Source organism: Vicugna pacos, chromosome 13 (genome assembly GCF_048564905.1).
Source record: "Vicugna pacos chromosome 13, VicPac4, whole genome shotgun sequence".
Lineage (NCBI taxonomy): Eukaryota > Metazoa > Chordata > Mammalia > Artiodactyla > Camelidae > Vicugna > Vicugna pacos.
The window spans coordinates 16,319,657-16,340,595 of record NC_132999.1 but is presented as its reverse complement, the minus strand read 5'-3'; the positions used below and the strand labels follow the sequence as shown (position 1 = coordinate 16,340,595).

Genomic DNA, 20,939 nt, shown 5'->3' with positions numbered 1-20,939 from the left:
TCTTATGAAGTAGAAGCACGTCATGAAGCACCTGAATGTTGAAGTTGTGTACAATGGCAAGGGGCCTCAAGTAGGTTTTAAGAGACTTCATTTCTGTTTGAAATTTTCCACTTACAAGGCGCTCTACTTACAAGGTGATATTTGATCTCTCTGGGCCTCATTGAGGCAACTGATGTTGATTATACCTAAAAATCCTTTGAGATCCTCTAGCCTAGGATTTTTACGATTTATGAGAACTGAGCCATAAATGATGGGCTTGGATTATAAAATCACTATCTATATATAAAAAGTTAAGGGCTCTGTAACACACTCCACATGCAAAGAAATGTAATCTGTTCTACTAGGTCTTCATTTAAACATCAAGAGAAATAATAAAATTTAATTTTATCAGTTTTTTATTAATTATTAAAAAATTTCCTTGGTTCTTGTTAAATACTATCAATATAAAACACACATATACAGTTCATTTAACTTACAATTTGCTAGGCACTTCATGGCAGATAATACCCAGTGAGGAAGGTCATCTACACAAAAAAATTAATATTCTTTGGTAAATCATAAAATTTTTATGACTGTATATTTAAAACTTCACTTATGATATAATTATACATACATGTGTATATATATATACGTATGTGTACCACCAGGATTAAAAATTATTACGTTTAACAAGACATAGGGCCAAGACAGTATCTTAAAATACAAGTTTAAAAAGTTAGTTATAAAGATACTCAGTTTGATTCTTGCCATGATACATAAAATAATTAGCTACACCAAATCAAGGATTAATTATTTGTAGGGGGGGATTCAAAAATAAATGAACACTCATATTTATTCACTACCACCATCTTTTCTGTATCCTCATTTCTGGTGTGACTATAGGTATGCTATTTGAATATTACTGATGTGAGTGAGCCCTATGCTTAAAACAAGCTGTATTTGAATACCAGGGTGCTTTCACAGTGAGGCTTGCTTAAAATCCTTCAATTGCCACTAAGGAACATATGTTAAATAAATGCAGCAGTTTTTGACACAAACACAAAACCACACATATATTTGATTTGAAAAGTTAATGGTTATAAAGAATAGAAAATTTGGGTGAAAGCATATACTTAAATTATTTTAGGTAATAAAAGATGGCGTTGTCCAAACCTACATACATGAACAACATAGCTCTTAAGTTTTGACATTTACTTTTTTGTTTCAATGATTAAAACCTCAAAGTTTCTGCCCACAAAAAGAAACTCAAATACGGCACACCAGTTAATTTTATAGATATTAATTGATTGTATAAAAAAAAAAGCCAACACTGAGTAAATTTTTTGATACATTTCCTGTAATATAAGCTTCCTAATGCAACTAGCTTGAATTATTTCCCTGATTTTCCTATCTTATATGTGAAATCAATGCATTATATAAACATATACACAATAGCCAGTGCTCCTTAGAGTTCTGTTCTTGAGAGTTTGGCCTTATTTTACTGCATGTTACTTTGATTTTGTATATACGTCTTGACATATTTAAATCTGAATATAACTTCTCATGTAAGCTCCAGGAAGGCATGGATCATTTCTCTCTTGCTCATCACTAAATCTTTAGCACAACGCCTGGCACATTGTAGGCCCTCAATAAACTGTGGGTAATCAATAGTTTTAATTATATTTGCATACCCTTTGGTATGCAAACCCTGCCATTAACAAAAATCATGCATGAATCCACCTTACGAGCTAAAATAATGAGTAATATTCATTTAAAAATTATTCCACCATGATTACTAAAGCACCTCTGATAAAACAACAGTCTCCCTGATACTCTTTCAATTAAAGGATTTCATTTTCTACATTTTGGTCTCTCTTTATCCTCATAATAGCTGCAATCTTTGTAAGCAAGTTTAAAATGATTACAACTTCTTTTACTGATACCAACCTGATTTGTCTTGCAGTATAACTACTCCATGTTTACTTGTATTGGTCATGTTGTACATTATATATTGAGGAATTACTTGTTGGGGATTTATGACTTCTTCAAGGGATTGAACACCTAAAATGGTTTGCAGGCTAAATAGAAGAAAGAATATAAACTTTTTTTCCTCCATAAAATAAGTGGAATAGAATATAAACATGAAAAAATACAACTGGAAAACAAAGCTTTCAGAATATTTTGTTTTTTTCTTAAGTCAAACTTCTAAGACTTATACTTATTATTCACTTTAAAATATATTTATCTTAATAGGCTTAGAAGGATTCCAATATAGACCCCAAATAATAGCTATAATTCTGATTCAAATTAAAATCAAATCATACTGAAAACATTCTACTTCTGTTGTACTAGAACTATAGCAATAGTATTTAAGAAACACATGTACAGGTTAAATTCTAAGCTTTGAGAATTAATCTGTTTGTTTTCACTTACATATCTTAATGAAAATATTAACATTTTAAACACCTCAGTAAATTGGTTATAATTTAGTTTTAGCTTACTAGATCAAGATAACATATCTCCAAACTTCTTCAACATCTTTCTGGCTTATTTCTCTATTATCAACTGAGTTTTCTTGATCTTCATTGATTATTTCACAGTTAGTTTTCTCTGTATTTTCCTGAAAAAAGAATTACTTTGGTTTAATATGCTATGCTCAAATTAAGGAAATACTGAACTGATAACACTTTCTGTATTTAGTAATTCAATTAGTATCTGTCCCTTGTGAAGGTATGTGTCACTTGAAAAAATGTAATTTATAGTAATAGTTTTGTTTTTCAGCTGCCCCCACCACCCTCAAATTAACTTAAAACAAAACATGCTTAAATTACACAAATGCTATTTCAAGTATGTCTCACTACCGTTTTTATTATTGTTTCTATGAGTTCCAAACAAATCTACACATACATTTTTAGAACATAATGTAGGTTAAGAGATTTCTAGTATTGGCTTCAAATATTAAGAATCATTTATTGATTCTATTATTAACAACATGGTAATTAAACAAGTGATTAGTAGAAATGGAAATGATGTTTTACCTGAGAGAAATGTAATCCATGCTTTTTAGGAGTTCTACGAGATAAGTTTCGTAATTTAAAAATACTATCTTTATCTTTGGAAAAGTTCTCTATGCTGTTTTTTCTCAATTCTGGATGTCTTCGTGGAAGAGTTTTAAGTGGAGAATTTGCAGGAAATCTGGTTTAAGAATAATATGCAATAAATAATATGAGATCATAAACTTATACTGCTCATTTATCTCAAAAATCACCTAAAAAACTGTATGTATATTATCAAGAAATGAAAGATTCTACATAAATTGATTTTCCTATTAAGCCTTTAAAAAATTTTAATAGTTTCCTGCTTCTTTTTCAATATACTGTATATATTTTAACTTTATTTCTGGATAATTTAGGGTTATTGCTAGGATCAATTCTGTTGGAGAGGTATCACTTACAAATTGGTTCTAGAGTGTTTCATTTTCTAAATTTCTTTCATGTGCTAACTAAATTGTATGTATTTTCTGCCCTTTACTTGTGATTGCGCAGTTTCCAGAACTTGGTCTCTGTTGCTTCTTTTGGTTTTCCACTCTTCAATTTAATATAAAATATTACAAAGATTAAAAAAAAGTACAGAAAACAATATAAAACAACATTCACGTATATAACCATCAACAAAATTTCAGTATCTTTTTTTTTAAATGAAGGAAATTGTTTGCTAATTCTAGTTTCTTTCTCTCTTCCTAATTGAAATCATTAACCGATAGTTAATTTCCTTATTGTTCATATTTTTGTACTTTTACTAAATATACATAAACAGTATCTCTATAGTCCTTTAAACAGACTTTAAATTTATGCATAACAACAAGGATTTACTGTATAGCAGAAAGAACTATATTCAATATCTTGCAATAACCTGTAATGGAAAATAATTTTAAATGAATATATATATAAATAAAACCAAATCACTCTGTTGTATGCCAGAACTAACGCAATATTGTAAATAAACTATATGTCAATAAAAAAAATAATGCATAAGTTTCAAGTGTTCTCAGAAGTTTCTTCTATTCCACTGTCCTAAAAATATCTTCCTATGGTCACTCATAAGTTCTATTTTTATATTTAGGTATTTAATCTATATATAACTTATACCAAGTTCCCATATATAAATATTGTCTTAATTTAAATTAAATTAAGCCCATTGACTTGGACCTTTACTTTTCCAAATGAACTTCAGAATCTGCTGTTAAAGTCTATAAAAAATTATTTAGGGTTTTGAATGAAAATGCACTGAATTTATACACCAATTTGGGAAGTGACTTATTTATGACACTAAGTCTTCTCATTCATTAACAGAATATCCTTCTCCACTTATTAGTCTCAATACAATTTTATAATTTTCTCCAGTAACGTCTTACATATTTTTGGTAAACTTTATTTTTAAGCACTTCATAGTTTTGTTACAACTGTAAAACACTAGAAATGGAGAGTTATATAGAATTCCAGGTAAGGGAGAGTAATGGTCTAACAAAAAGAATATTCATAGTGGAGAGATAAGTAGATAGATCAGAGAATACTGAGCCTGTAAATAGACATGGGTTTGATAACTATATCATATTTAAAGGAAAGAAGGGGAAAAATGAAAACAACTACAGGGAAGATAGTGCCATTCATTCAGATATGGATATAAAATGTCAAAATTCAGGTTAAAAGATGATAGAGACTTTCCATATGCTATATTTGAAGTGCCTGTCTAACAGGCAAAAAGTGGGCCTAAACACTCAGGAGAGATATTTGAGTTAGAGGTTTGAAAGTCATAAGTAAGTGAAGACATGATGTGATACAAGATTGCCCAGGGACAGAGGTGAAGTGTAGACAAACCTAGGGCCTTGAAGACAGTAAGAACTAAGGGATGAGCGGCAGCAAAGGAACTCAAAAGGTGACTGATGACTAGATGAGAGATGAAAGATCTGTACAGTGTTACACAAAATAAGCTATTCACATATTTGTTATTGCAGTTTACTTGTATGACATAAATCATCTTTGATATAAAGGCAGGAATCAATCTCTATGACATTTCATTTGAAAAGTATTAATTTTGTAGAGTAAAAAAGCTTGGGTATTAGAACCTAAAGACCTAATTTAAGGGATATATAACCAAGAACTTTGGGTACATAAGTGAAAAAGCAATTTGCTGGCCTAAGGGAGTCAGAAAGGCCCCAAAGCAGCTACAACAGAGCTGACATAAACTATATTTACTAGACTGATAAATGTGTAGTGTTTCAAGTTACAACATATTTCAGACTGAGGGAACAAGATTTGTTGAAGCCTGGTCTCAGCTTCCTCACCTGTAAAAAGGAATTAACATCTACCATGCTTAGCTATTCTAGGGATTAAATAAATAAAACATGTAAAACATAAAGCAGGGCTTCTGGCACATGATAAATGCTTAATAAATATTCTTTTTAACATGTGGTATATTTCTTTTGTTAGTTACTACATAAAGTCTGCTATTACTTATCTCATCACATGTATTCTTAGATTATATAGATTATATGTTACCTTAAGGTAAGAACCTTTGAGAACTTGTCTTGTAATTCTTAAATCCATGACACTAAAGATTAATAATGATCTGTCTTTGACATGTTATAGAGCTTTCACAATATGCAGAAGTAATAATATCTCATTCTTTCCTCCCAACTCCCTATTTTATTATATATACAATCTAACATTTAAAAAGTTTGAATTGTGCAGCGATTATCTTTAACTAACTTCTAAATAGCTTTCATTAGACTAAGAGCAATTAAGTTTTCTATAGAAAATATTATTTTTCCTGAAGAAGCTGCTGTTTTAATAAAGGTATAATAGAAGTGAAGTTAAACTTCATTGTTAAGTAATTCAGTTTTATAGTTATTTCTTTGTTTAGTACCTGAATAGCTGGCTGTTGTCATCAAGATTTTCTGATCCCCATTTGCCTTTGATATCTTCAATTACATGATTCTTAAGGAATTTTCTCAGTAGCTGGATAGTCTGTTGCCTTGTAACTTCAGGACCAAAATTGCTATTATTTCTTAATAGGTCATAAAGCCAGTCCACTGCTTCTCCTGCTGTAAAACAATTGCCATATTTTTTGAAGTGTTGCCTGTGTTTTCTTAGAGGCATTCCTGCTCTGAAAGATGTGGTAACTTCATTCCACTGCAAAAGAAAAGAAAATTATATATAAAAAAAGGAAATCTTACTGATTTGAAGCAAATTAGACAAATTCTCTCATTCACATCTTATTAAATAATTAAAATTCATGAAAAAATCACTTGTTTTATTTGTGCTAGAGAAAATTTTATATTTCATACTGATTTCTTTTTATAAATTCTAGTGTTGTAATATTTTTATCTAATAGTTTTGTACTAAAAGCACTTCAGTGGCTGGTTGGCTTATTTAGGAAACCTAGGAATATTGGCGAACGGCAATGAAATTACCTTTAGTCCTCAATAAAGAAGGCATTTATTCTTGCTTTTTAAAAAAATCTCAATATTAATAATATGCTAGTTGCACTTGTGTCAGACACTACGCTTTACATTATTTTAATTTAATCCTCCCAATTCTGTGAATAGGTAACATTACTATCCCATTTTCAGATAAAGAATACGAAGCACAGAGAAATTTAATAATCTGACCAAAGACACACAGCTAAGTGATAAATCCAGGCATTCAAACTCAAGTTGGACTGACTTTAGAACCTGCACTAGTTAACTAGGCAGGCTGAACAACTCACGGCAGGTGTAGTTTTATTGGTAAATTATCTTTAGTATTATAAAAGCTTACATGTTTACTATAAGGGTATTCTCTTAAGGGAATATATCACTAGTGAATATAGAACAGATGGGGTAAATTAAGTTCTAAGTCTATTGTTTGTTTTATGACACCGTGACATATCTACACTTTAAAGAGATACATTTTCCGTTTACTGTCTTCAAATTACCCAAACTTTAAGTTTCATGGCAGGTCAAAGAGTGGAACATGGAGATGGTGTTGGTGCAGAATAAACATATCACTTTTTAATGGAAAAATCCTACATGAGAGGTCAGGGAATCTGATTTGTAATCCCAGCCATGCTGCTACTAGCTATGCTACCACTTACCTAACCTACGTGGCCCCAATATTATAACGCAAAATTTAAGGGCTGAAAATTGTATTCTTTTCTTCCCACACTTCCACATTTGATATATTTATTCAAGAAATTTATATTGAGCTGCAATTTGGAGAATAAATTGATTCCTATTCTACAGACTACTATGCACTTTCACAGTGTATATATCCTGGGAAATCTCTTAGACTGGGCATGTTTTATGAGCCCTGTTTTACTAGTGTGTAAACTGAGGCTCACTGAATGATGCTCCTAATATCATATAACCAGTGGCATAGTATCCTCTTAAATTGAAAATCCAAATGCACAAGACACCATATACAAGTACAACCCAAGTGACCACCAAGAGTGGCTCCTGATGGGTACTTAAGACATTCTGGGTTTAGTTATGAAACAGTCAGCTGTTACTTGGTGGTATTCAGTCCGAACATCCAGTCTTACATTCTACAGGACCGGCAAAGCGACCCTGTCACAGTCGGGCTTGCCCCCAGTTTGACCCTAAAGCCCAAGAACTCATTCAAAATTCTTCTCGACTCCTGATGCGGGCAGGTGTAGGGAAAGCCTAAACTCGGAATATTATACGAAGTTTCAGGAGTCGCCTATGAAGCGGGCCCCCGGAGCAAAAGAGGGGGACAGACTCTCAAAGGAGGGGGGCAGGCGAGTTCCCCAAAGGTCGGCGATACGGGTTAAATCCCCTCACCCTCTTTTTCCGCGAACCGAGCGGCTCTGGGACCCGTCCCTCCACCCGAGGGAGAACTGCGAACGTTCTCACGTAAAAGTCGTGGCGGCCATCACCTCGGCTGCCCAGTCTCGGCGTTCCGCGCTGTCTTACCAGCCTGGTGGCCCGATAAGGCCCGGGAGGCACACCCCGATTCTCCATTCCTCCCACCCGGCCAGAAGACCCGTCAGCGCCGGGTGCCGGGCATGGCGGCGAAAGGCGACAGTCAGTCCGAGGCCGCGGCGGCGTAGCTCAACACAACCGTCGGCCCCGCGGCGGATTTGAATACCGCAGAGGGCTGCGCTGATTGGCTGCGCCGTCTGGTCACGTGACGCCGCCCGGCCCTCGCCGCGGCGGGCGCGAGCGCGGTGCAGACTCTCCCAGCAGTGGCGCGGCCCGCGGTGGCTGGCACCGTCCCCCGGCTAGTGAGACTGCCTCCTGGCTCCACCTGGCTTCCCTGAAGCTGCTTCTCCCTCTTGCGGTCGCTGGCGAGGAGGAGTCATGTTCCCACACATAGAACGGGTGAGGCGGTTCAGTCCTACTGGATTGTTTGGAGCCCAGACTTTGGCTTATAAGAATTTGAAATTTGAAAAGAAAAAACAAACCCAAGCCTCTTCTCCAGCAGTGGCTAGCATGTAAAACAACCCCTGGGGCGGAGGTTTCACCTGGCAAACCTCTGGTTTTGCTTCTAAAAAGCTTCCTGAGTATATGTTGCAGTCTTGTTTACCTTAGTATATTTTAGCAGGGGCCATAATTCCATTCTCCCCAGTGCTAAAATGTGGGTTAAACCCCACCCCCCCAAATTCGGCAGTAAAATGGAGCATAAGTAGATTTGCCTAAATACAGCAAGGGGTTGGGCCAGGTTATGAAAAAGTTTTCAAATTGCTTCCCTTAAGAAAATCTGCTACCCTGTTAAGCTAGAATCCTGGTTATCCCAACTGTTCATTTGAGGGATTTTTAGAAATCTGCATTAAAGAAAAATCTAAGTTCCCAGCGCTGAAGGACTTACCCCAAATCTCAGATCCTGTTGGCAGAGCTCAGTCTTCATACTTTACTTATTTGTTATTTATTTATTAAAACACTCTATCATCAGTCTGAAATAATTTGATGCTTAGGAGTCCTTTAGTTTAGAGACTGAAAGGTTACCTGAGAGATTTGAGGCTGTGGAAGAATTAATTTGGAAATTAAACAGTAGTTTGAAAGGATAGGCCTTAGTAAAAACAGGAGAGGTTTAAGAGAAAATTTTCTGGGGATGAGTGGTAAAGTGGTGTGCAGAGTTTACCTTACCTGTTGAATTTAGGATAATTTCGTTTGAGGTACATATATTTTCTGAATGGGACCAGTGGATAGGAATTTTTAGAAAGTGCTTGGTAGACAGGAATAATCAGCTCAGTGTTGCACTTGTGTTAAGGAAAGGAAGTACAGTGATAGACGTTACGAAATAGTGTTAACCATTTTTTAATCTGGTTTTATGACACATTTTTCTAGAGTTTTCTTTTCTCTTTTGGTTCCTATTTCCCTTCAGAATGAAATGGAGATGAGAATGTGGAAGCCAAATTTTATTTTGCATTTTTGCGCAGCTCCCTTGTTGAAAATTATCTCCTATACAGCCTTTGGTATGAGTAGTCACAGCCTAATGTTACCTGTGTTTCTATGACAACTTGACAGGGGATACTATTAATGGCACGAAATTAATTTAAATTATAAAGGGTCATTTGAAACATTTTAAAGGGTAATAAAAAGTAGATCTAGATTTTTCATAAGAGAATGGTTGGAGGAGTTCTGAAAAGGCTTGCAACAAGGTGTAGGTGTTACATCTTGCGAAGACCTTCAAGACTCCATCTTCATGATGAACATTTCTTTAGATAAGAAAATATCTAAAAGTCAGGGTTTTGTCCAATGTGTGTGGTTTGGCTTTCTTTAAGGTAACTTTGCATATTCCTGCTCTTAGCAACCATACATTGATTTCATAGTTTGATTCTTGGAAGTAATTTTATTTTTCTCATTATCAAGTTTTTAGCAGTAACTTAATCATCGTTTTCCTCTTTCTCCTACATCAGGATTTCTCAGGTGGGTTATAAACCACCTGCATTAGGATTACCTGGGATACCTGTTAAAATGAAGATTCCTTGAATTCCCCAGTTTTGGGGTAGGATATTTGTGTGTGTGGAGGGGAGCAGGGGCATGGATGGCAGGGTGGTTCAGGGTACATTCTTAGGGATGGAGGAGCCTGAATCTCTAAAGATTTCATAAAGCTGAGCTGCTAGAATGCCCAGACTGTCTACCTGTGGACTTACATGTGAAAGAACTAAGGGCCTCTTAAGTTACTCTTAGAGCTGAACCTAATTCTGATTGACAGAATGAATATCACAAAGTGAGATGAATGTAACACCTCTTAAACATGATGAAACATAAAATATGATGAAACTTTTTTTTTTGTAAAATATGATGAAAATTTTTTTTACTACCTAGATAGAGATTATCTGTCTTGGCAAGCTTTCTCCACCCTGCCCATGCAGTTTAATTTTTTTCCCACTAGAATGTAGGTTCCCTGTCAGAGACTACGTCTAGTTTGTTCACTGCTCTATCTCCAGCTGCTAAACAGCACATGATAGGAATTTAATAAATATTTGGTGAAAGGATGAGTTTTTTCTTTGTCACTAAAAAGAAAGCTTGTGTAAGGGTGATAAAATCCTATTATCTTTCCTTCCTGGGAAACTTTTCATAAAATCTTTCTGCATGTTTGTAAGATTTATTTATTCTTGAAGTTTAGCCATTCCACCATGTTGTGTTTACTATGAGTTTGATTTCATGAATCTTGACAAATACTTGGTCTGGTCTGAGAAAATTTTCTCTGTTTCTTTTACATTGTTCCAGCCTGCTTTCCTCCCTGCTTCTGAAACTAGTATTATTGATTGTTTTATTTCCTGGAGCGATCTTGTTTTTTCTAATGTCCTTCCTTCTATAATTTTCACTTTATTATTTTTTTCTTTTAAGTTCTGAGAGAATTCTTCCAAATGAGCTTCAAATTCACTGATCCAGTTTCATTTATTCTCTTATCATAACTCACTATAAAGTGCTCAAAATGACCCTCTTCTTTGGACTGCTGATTTTTTCATTGTGTGCATCAATTTTCCTTAATTAATATATTCTTATAAGAGACTTTTAAAAAATTTACCATCAGTCACTGAGATGAGGTTCAGTAAAGTCTGGATAACTCCATGCAAATATTTTAAAATTACTTTTTACTTTCAGTGATTTGTTTCCCAGTCCCTCAGGTATGCAGACAGGTGTTATAGTTTATTGTTGGAAGTATAGTTGACATTTATTCATTGTTTTGTCTGGTAGTTGACTCTCATTTCTTTTGGGAATATTATACTTTGTCATGTGGAGCACTACTTCTCCCACTATAGCATGCATTCTGAATGGACTCTTCCATCTTCCTTGCTCTCAGGAATGAGCCCTATGTCCACCTGGGTCGTAGCATTCTGCTTCCCTAACTCAGTAAGGTGGTACATGACCAAGCTGAGTTAAGCAGAGTCCTATGAGATTTTTTTCAAACTGAGTCAAGAGGGAAGAGCCTTCTCTTTCTGGTGACTAAACTGAGAAGATATGAGGCAGGAGCCAATGGTGGCTTTAATTACAACTGAATGGAGACTTCTGGTCTGGTAAGATGCACTGATGCCAAAAATGAAACAGAAATGAGAGCTAGAGAGTATAATTTTAGTCTTTCTGAGACTAGCTTACATCTTTAGAATTTGATCACATGATTCTATGTGTGTGTGTGTGTGTGTATACATTTTTTTTTAGTTTGTTTAGGTCTTTGTCACCACGTAAATGTCACCAAGCCAAACTTGCCTGCCCATAGCAACATCAATCTACTTGACACTGGATTGTGGTGAAGGAGAGTGCAGCATTTATTGTAGGCACCAAACAAGGAGTGTGGGCAGATAATGCTCAAAAATCCCAAACCGTCTAATGGTTTCAGGGAAGCATGTTTAAGGTAAGGTGGTGTGGGGAGTATAGCTCAGCGGTAGAGTGCATGCTTAGCATGTAGGAGGTCCTGTGTTCAATCACCAGTACCTCCATTAAAAACAAACAAACAAACCTAATTACTTTCCCCACCAAAAATAAATAAATTAAAACAATTGGAAATAATTAAAAAATAAAGGCAAAGTGAGGGAGGGGAGTTCAGGGTGCATAATCAGCTTGTGTTCAGTTCTCTAGTTGATGATGAGGTAACAGGGTGGTGTCAGAGGGGTTAACATCATCAGTCCTCAGGCTCCAGCTGTCCTGGGAGCCATGTACTTGTGGTCAGCAAGTAGTTAACTTCTTCCATTTGGTTGGGGTTTAAGTATCTGTAAAACAACTCAGGAATGTGCTTCAGATACTGTTATCTGTGTCCTTCAGGGAGGAACTAAAGATTCTGTGACTGACATATGGTTGATTTACTATTTAAATTGTTATGAGTTCCCCTGTCCCAACTGATATTTTTGTCGCTGCATGTTCCATTCTTTCAATCATTAATTCTTGAGCCAGGCTTATGTGACTCAGGGAATTCCTGGGATACTACAGCTATTTTATAAACAGGAGACAGGCAGAGGACATGGGTGTTGGGGGTGGGGAGAGGTGTGTCTGGGGAAGGCCTCATAAAGATCTCCAATAAAACAGAATTTTTCAAGAGTATAATGATGTTTGTATTTCTTAGGGAGGATGCCATTTAACTCCTTAGTAAGATTTTATATCATTCCAGTATGTTACGGAGCTCTATCTAGATAGCGCAGAAGCCATATAACTACACTGGGGAGATGATCAGGATTGCTCACGATTAGGTGCTGGTCTTCCTGAGGAACTTCTCATATGTTTGACAACTCAGCTATTTCTGTGACCTATAATGTTTTGTCTTTCTTGGGGAGTTTTACTTCCTGAGACCTTTAATTTCCTGCCTAGTACACAGTAGATGGAAATCCCTAACTTATTTGTCCAAAGTTTCTAGTAAAGCTCATGGTCTCAAACACACTATCCAAGTCTACTGATGCTTGGGAGGAGAAGGAGGATGATGGGACCTGTAGTTAGGTTGCTGTAGCCCATATTTTTCTGTGTCATGTCTGTGTGTGACAGAATAATTTACAGGAAAGAAACATTAGGAGTTGAAAAGACTTTGAAGAATTCAATTATCTGATTTTCTTTTCCTATGCAAGATTGCATTAGCCAGCTTCCAAGACAGCCCCTACTGATTAATGCTTCCTGGTATTTATGTCCTTGTGTTACCCCATCACAAACCAAGCAGGACTGTGCAACCAATAGGATACTGCAGAAATGACAATGTGAATATTGACAGTAGCTCATAAAAGAAATTCCTGCTCCTGTCTTGCTATCTCTTGGATCTTTTGCTCTGGGGGAAGTTGGCTGCTATATCCTGGGGCCATTCAGGCAATCATTTAGAGAGGTCCCTGTGGAGGGGAACCAAAGTCTTTGAAGGTTTAACAACCAGCACTGACTGAGTGAGCTACCATAGAGTGGATCTTCCAGCCCTAGTCAAGGCTTAGGATACCCAGCCTTGAGCAGCATCATAACTGCGGTTTTATGAGAGTTACTTTGCAGAATGATAGAATGTCTTTCTCAAGGAGATAAAAACCTACTTCTGAAATGATCATGCAAATAAGCAATTAAAATACAAGAATTGAATGGTGATAATGGAGATGTATTCAAAGAGTTTCAGAGCATAGGAGAAAGAAGGATGCAAGCCTGTTCAGGGGAGACAGGGAAAGCTTTTTAGCTGAGAATTAATGGAAACTGTAAAGAAAAGCAGGAATTTGCAAATTGTTAACAATAGCCATAATAATAAAAATATGAACGATGATTCTGAAACACCACATTCATGTAGAGGAGAACACAGTAAAAAGGTTGTGTGAATCCTTTTCCACCTTTCTTCCTGAGGTTTATGTGAATGCTTTCACATAATTGCATATTAGCTCTTCAGTGGGCTGTCCTTGGAGTTTTCTGTTTAGCAGCACTAAGTGTACTGATTTAGGCTTGATTTCTTCTAAACCATAACAGATTTTAGAAGTCTTCAGAGATTAGGAATTGAACATTTTCTTAAAAACTAGTACTAATAGCTTTCAAATGGAAATGCTGCATTTTAGAATTTAAACTAATCTCTGTGAAACCTGTATCTTAAGTGTCATATTTGTGTGTGTAAAATTGAAATTGAGATTAAAAAATATATAAGTGTATTTAAGGTATACTACCTAATCAGAATTTTGTTTAATCAGATTACTGTCTTCCAGATCACTTTCTTGTTCTTCTGTATTATTTAGTTTGCTATTTATTGCCTTTAGTTCACCTCTCATCTCGGCAAATGAGTTTTCTAATTTTGATTGGCTCCTCTTTACACTTTCTCATTCCTTTTTACAGTGATCTTCATTTCTATTGATAGCCTTTAAAAAAATTCCTTCAGTATTTTTATTAATTCCTTTTTAAACTCAGGATCTGGTAGACTGGAGAGGTCTGTTTCATTGTTTGTTCAGGGGATGTCTCTTGTTCTTTTAATCAGGAGTGGTTCCTCTGCTTCATTTTACCTTTATTTCTCTGACTCTATGTATTTAGAAGAGATAGTTATCTACTATGGTCTTGAAGGGCTGTTTGTATGTGGGAGCATCCTTGTGTCGCCTACATGAGTGAAATATTTTTGGTGCAAGGGCTGTTTGTAGTATGAATGCCTGCCATGTCTTTTCTCCTTGTGTGTTTGTGTTATCCCCTTGGCAAGGGCTGAGATTTGCGTTGTGACCAGAGCCTGCATTGGATGTTGAGTGGGGCCTCCTTTTTTGCTCTATGGTTGTCACAGCCCTGTTGGGGCAGGATTTGCTCCCCAGTTGTTTGAGTAGAAGTCCCCAGATCCGATGCTTAGCAGTAGTGTAAGGTAAGTGGGGCTGGAGTGTTCCTGCTGGGAGAGGAGCCACTGAGTATTCTTCTGCAGGAGTTGTCCGCAGGGAAGTACACGCTGAGGCCTTGCCTATCACCCATGTGCGTGCTCACTGAGTACACCATTGTTGGCATTTCCCTCAGCCCTGCCTCAGCCATGGGAATTGCATGCAGTCAGCCTGGATGTTCCTCACGTGCTGTGCTCAAAAATCCACCACCGCAGATCCACTGAAGTCAGGTACCGGGACCTGCAGTAGTTCTATACCTGGACCTACGAGGGGAGCTAAAGAATCAACCCAGACCCGAGCCTCGCCTGCAAAGCTTTCAGCAGCAAACTTTGCAGAGCCTGCTTCAAAAATTCATCCCAGCCATGGTAACACCAGTAATCTGCTTGGATGTCTCTCAGGCGCTGAGCTTACAAAGCTGATGGCAGTGTAAATCCACTAAAGTTACAAAGCCACCAGGACATACTCATATTTCAGCCCTACTTCTGACGTTGTGTGGCCCCTGGGTATTGGCTCATATTTCAGCCCCGCCTCCACGTGTGGTCAACCTGCTGGAGCTTGCTAGCTCTCAGAGCTCTTACAGGCAGAACCGTGGCTGCTGTGAGCCTGTGGAGAATGAGGCTGCTGTGGCAGGGCTCTGTCCCTCCCTTTGCGTATGTGCTAACAATGGGGCTTCTATGTTGGACCTGTCCTGAGCACACCCAGGTTGCAGCCCTGATCACACTCCAGTACCTACAGTGCCTCCACGTAGCCAACCCCAATCCTCTCCCCGAGTCTTGCTGAAGTCTGAGTTTCAGCACCCAGCCTCCTACCCACCTAACCACACCAGCAGATGCTTGCCTTGGATTGGCAGTGTAGCAAGGTGGCCAGGACCGCCTGTGCTGGTCTCTTTCTGTTCTGCATGCTGCAAGCTGACTGCTGCACTCTGAGCCTTTGACGTCCCTGTCTGTCCTGGCTAATCTCCCAGCCAGTCAAGAGGGTTCCCAGGGTGAGGGAGCCTTTCCTCTTTCACAGCTCCCCTAGGGGCACAGGTCCCATCTGGATTCCTTTTCTCTTCTTTCATCCTACCCCATCATGTGTTGATCTTTCTTGCAACTTTGATTGTATGAGACCTGCCAGCATTCAGTAGGTATTCTGTGAGAATTGTTTCACATGCAGATATATTTTTGCTGTATTTGTGGGAGGAAGTAAGCTCCACATCCTTGTATTCCATCATCTTGATCTATATCCTTGTTCATTTATTTTCCAGTTATTCTTGTTATGTATTTACAAGGACTCGTTATTTTCCAAAGTATTTTTACTGCTTTGTAATTTTGTTATATTACTAATTTAATAGCATTTGTTAGCAATTTTAAACCAAATATTAAGATCAATGTGTGTATAATTGACAATAAACATATATATAGGCATTTAATGACATATGATTAACATTATATACATTTCAAATATGTTTATATACAAATTACTGCTTACATTTTCATTCATTAAGCTGACTTTATGCCTGGTTCTAGACTAGGATCCAGGGGTAAAAAATAAAGTTACTGGTTGCAAGGAGCTTATGATCTCTTGAGTGAAATAATCAGGTAAAATTTCAGTTGCATTGTCTGTTAACATATGAAAGATATGCATTCACTAATAATGAGAGAATTGATAATTAAGTATATTTTAGCTTTTGCACATTAGATGATTGATAATATTGCATGTGAGGCAGAGCATGGTAAAAGGATGCTATTTTGGAATGATCATAAATCCTACCCCTCTTTGTCCCCTTATCCTGGTTTATTTTTCTTATATCTCATCAGCAGCAACATACTATGTGTTTATTTGTATATCATATGCTTTAATCCACTAGAATGTGAACTCCATGAGAGAAGGGATTTCAAATGTTTTTGTCTGCTGCTAAATTCTTGGTGCCTTTTGTGATAGTGCCTGGCTTACAGTAGGTGTTCAATAAATATTTGTTGAGTAAATTACTGGCATGAATTTTTGGGACAAAGTGTAGCAGAATTCAAGCAAAATTGAAACTGCATGCATTATGACTTAGAAATTTGACTTTAAAAATGTAGCTTCACAAATGTACATGATTTTTTATGCACAAAGATGTTCACTTGAGCATTCTTTAAACAGTGTAAAAATTCAAAGTAAATTAAATTTTTATCAGAAGGGCAATTGGTTATATGAATGTGCCATATTCATGCTGTGGAGTAGATATGTGTGTACTGACAGGGCTAGATCTCCAGGGCATATTAGTGAAAAGGAAGTTGTGAAACAATTCATATAGCGTTACTCAGTTTGTCTCTGGAATTATAAATACATACACATGCATATATATCAAAAAAACTAGAAGAACATAAATCAATCTGGGAGAAGTGAAGGAGTATATAAATGTTTACTCCATGTAAAATTTTTATTTTGTATCTGTAAGAGATTTTTTTCCTATTGTTTGACATTCTTGTATTGGGCATTAAATGCCTAACTTAATAATCAGATAGTATACTTTCCCTAAGTACCATGACTACCATAATAAACTATGTGGAATGCATAGGAAAGCCATGAAACCTATCTTGGGGAAGGCCTGTGCAAGAAGGAAACACTTGAGCTAATGTTAGCAAATAAATTGGAGTTAGTTGAAGAAAGGAAAGAAGGAAGTCTCATGAGAAGGAGTAGCTTATACAGAGTCATAGAGGTATGTAAGTATGCAATATTTGGGGAATTACAAGTAATTTTTATATGACTAGGGCATATAGAGCAAGGAAATGAAGAGTGAGATGAAGCTAGAGAGGTCAGCATGGGTCCAGATCGTGAGGATGCTATATGCTGTGTGAGGTTTTCATATTACATCATCCCCCAATCTATTCCTGATTAATCTTGCTTTTTGAAATTACTGTCCTGTAGAGAGTCACAAGCAATTGGAATCTTTACCTTTAATTTTGTCTTCCTATAGTTTATACTTCATAAGTACCCAGTTACTTTTCCACTGTATACTTTTTATTATCTCCCCTTATATTGTAATTATCTTATTGTTATATCTATATACATTTGAAACTCATTGAGTGTTGTAGTTCTTGCTTTCAGATATCAAACATATTTTTAAAGAACTGTAGAGAATAAGAAGAGTCTATTATATTTACCCAGATATTTACCATTTCTGTTTCCTGTTTTTCATTCTCAGTGGGGCAGGCATCTTTTGGGTATTATTTCTCTCCTGTCTGAAGAAGTTCCTTTAACAATTCTTTTGAAACAAATATGCTAGCAAGAAATTTTCTTGGTTTATTTGTCTTTATCTGAGAAAATCTCTATTTTACATACATCTCTAAAATATATTTTTTTTCTGGATGTGGAATTCTGGGTTAAAAATTATTTTCTTTCAGCATTTTGTAAATGTTGTTCCATTTCCTTCTGGCTTCCAAGAGACAGCTGTTCATTTGAATGAATATTTCCCTATAGGTATTGCATTATTTTTGTCTGGTAGCTTTCATGGTATTTTTTTGTCTATTATTTTCAGGAGTTTGATTGTGATGCGTCTAGGTATGAATTTGTCTGTGTTTATGCTGTTTGGGTTCACTGAATTTCTTGAACTTTAGGTTTATGCATTTCTCTCCACATTTGGGTAGTTTTCAATCATTATTTCTTCAAATATATATATTCACATATACATGTATATGCTTTATTACATACTCTTTCTCGATTCTGGGACTCAGATGATACAAATATTAGACCTTTTGTAATTTGTATCACAGGCTCCTGAGTTTCTATTTGATTTTTCTTTTCTTTTCTTTTCTTTTCTTTTTTTAACATTTTTTATTGATTTATAATCATTTTACAATGTTGTATCAAATTCCAGTTTAGACCACAATTTTTCAGTTATACATGAACATATATATATTCATTGTCACCTTTTTTTCTCCATGAGCTACCATAAGATCTTGTATATATTTTCCTGTGCTATATAATATAATCTTGTTTATCTATTCTACAGTTTTGAAATCCTAGTCTATCCCTTCCCACCCTCCGCCCCCTTGACAACCACAAGTTTGTATTCTATGTCTGTGAGTCTATTTCTGTTTTGTATTTATGCTTTGTTTGTGTGTGTGTGTGTTTTTTTTTTTAGATTCCACATATGAGTGATCTTTCTGGCTTACTTCACTTAGAATGACATTCTCCAGGAACATCCATGTTGCTGCAAATGGCATTATGTTGTCGATCTTTATGGCTGAGTAGTATTCCATTGTATAAATATACCACTTCTTTATCCAGTCATTTGTTGATGGACATTTAGGCTGTCTCCATGTCTTGGCTATTAGAAATAGTGCTGCTATGAACATTGGGGTGCAGGTGTCATCCTGAAGTAGGGTTCCTTCTGGATATATGCCCAGGAGCGGTATTCCTGGGTCATATGGTAAGTCTATTCCTAGTCTTTTGAGGAATCTCCACACTGTTTTCCACAGTGGCTGCACCAAGCTGCACTTCCACCAGCAGTGTAGGAGGGTTCCCCTTTCTCCACAGCCTCTCCAGCATTTGTCATTTGTGGATTTTTGAATGACGGCCATTCTGACTGGTGTGAGGTGATACCTCATTGTAGTTTTGATTTGCATTTCTCTGATAATTAGTGATATTGAGCATTTTTTCATGTGCCTATTAATCATTTGTATGTCTTCCTTGGAGAATTGCTTATTTACGTCTTTTGCCCATTTTTGGATTGGGTTGTTTGGTTGTTTCTTATTAAGTTGTATGAGCTGCTTATATATTTTGGAGATCAAGCCTTTGTCAGTTTCACTTGCAAAAATTTTCTCCCATTCTGTAGGCTGTCGTTTTGTTTTACGTATGGTTTCCTTTGCTGTGCAGAAGCTTGTAAGTTTCATTAGGTCCCATTTGTTTATTCTTGCTTTTATTTCTATTGCTTGAGTAGACTGCTCTAGGAGAACATTTCTGAGATGTATGTCAGATACTGTTTTGCCTGTATTTCCTTCTAGGAGGTTTATTGTATCTTGTCTTATGTTTAAGTCTTTGATCCATTTTGAGTTGATTTTTGTGTATAGTGTAAGGGAGTGCTCTAGCTTCATTGCTTTACATGCTGCTGTCCAGCTTTCCCAACACCATTTGCTGAAGAGACTGTCTTTATTCCGTTGCGTATTCTTGCCTCCTTTGTCAAAGATTAGTTGACCAAATGTTTGTGGGTTCATTTCTGGGCTCTCTATTCTGTTCCATTGGTCTATATGTCTGTTTTTGTACCAAAACCATGCTGTCTTGATGATGGTAGCTCTATAGTATTGTCTGAAGTCTGGGAGAGTTTCTATTTAATTTTTCAAACTGATAAGAATACTTGATCTTAGCCAAAAGGCTGAGAAGCAATCCATTTAGTTTTTTAAATTATTTTCCTGCCTGTTTTTCAGATTATATAATCTCTATTGTTCTATCTTCAAATTCACTAATCTCCCCTTTGTCATTTCCTTTCTGCTATGGAACCCATTCAGTAAGTTTTTAAGTTTGTTATTTTAGTTTTAGTTCTAAAATTTCCATGTGGTAGTTCTTTATAAATCCTGTTTTATTTCCAGATTTTCTACCATTCCATTTATTTCAAGATTATTTGACCTTACTTTTTGGAATATTTTTTATAATCGCTGCTTTAAGCATTTGTCAGATAATTATAAAATCTGCCATTTCAGCATGGGCATTTCTTGATTTTTTTTTTTCGCTGTATGAGTTGAGAGTCTTCTGGTTAATCATATACCAAGTAATTTTGCATTATATCCTGGACATTTTGAATATTATGTTATGAGACTCTGAGTCTTGTTTAAATCTTATGAAAAATATTGGTATTTTGTTCTAGCTGATAATTGGCCAAGTTGGATGCAGACTCCAAATTAGAACCAGCTTTCTGCATGTTGTGGTTTCAATGTCGTGCTGTTTTCAAAACTTTTATAGTGCAAAGGATCCTTTTTGTGTGTGCACCACTATCTGGGCAGTGGTGTAAGTCCTAATTCATTTCTCAGAGTTGTTGGTGTGACGTTTAAGGTCAAATACACACATATGCAGCTGGGATTAAGCATCAGAGTTCATAAAAATTTATGGTGTCACTTTCCCACAATCCCTAATCTACAATATTTCCTGTGCTTACCTGTTTCCTGGGGTTCCCCTTTTTGGTCCTCTGGCCAGAAATGTGTCTGTCTTTA

The 20,939-nt window shown here is 36.2% G+C and overlaps 1 protein-coding gene across 6 annotated transcripts in view; it reads right to left on the bottom strand.

Moving 5' to 3' along the window:
* DEPDC1 (DEP domain containing 1) overlaps positions 1–8,100 on the bottom strand; it is a 36,437-nt gene extending 28,337 nt beyond the window's left edge. For all 6 annotated transcript variants that reach the window (XM_072974215.1, XM_072974214.1, XM_072974217.1 and 3 more), the window contains exons 1-6: positions 7,952–8,100; positions 5,905–6,170; positions 3,018–3,174; positions 2,481–2,599; positions 1,927–2,057; positions 477–524 (exon numbers count right to left, since the gene is read on the bottom strand). In XM_072974215.1, coding sequence (XP_072830316.1) covers positions 477–524; positions 1,927–2,057; positions 2,481–2,599; positions 3,018–3,174; positions 5,905–6,170; positions 7,952–7,999 — 769 coding nt within the window. In that variant the 5' untranslated portion in view covers positions 8,000–8,100. The remainder of the gene's footprint in view (positions 1–476; positions 525–1,926; positions 2,058–2,480; positions 2,600–3,017; positions 3,175–5,904; positions 6,171–7,951) is intronic.
* Between the last annotated feature and the right edge of the window lie 12,839 nt (positions 8,101–20,939).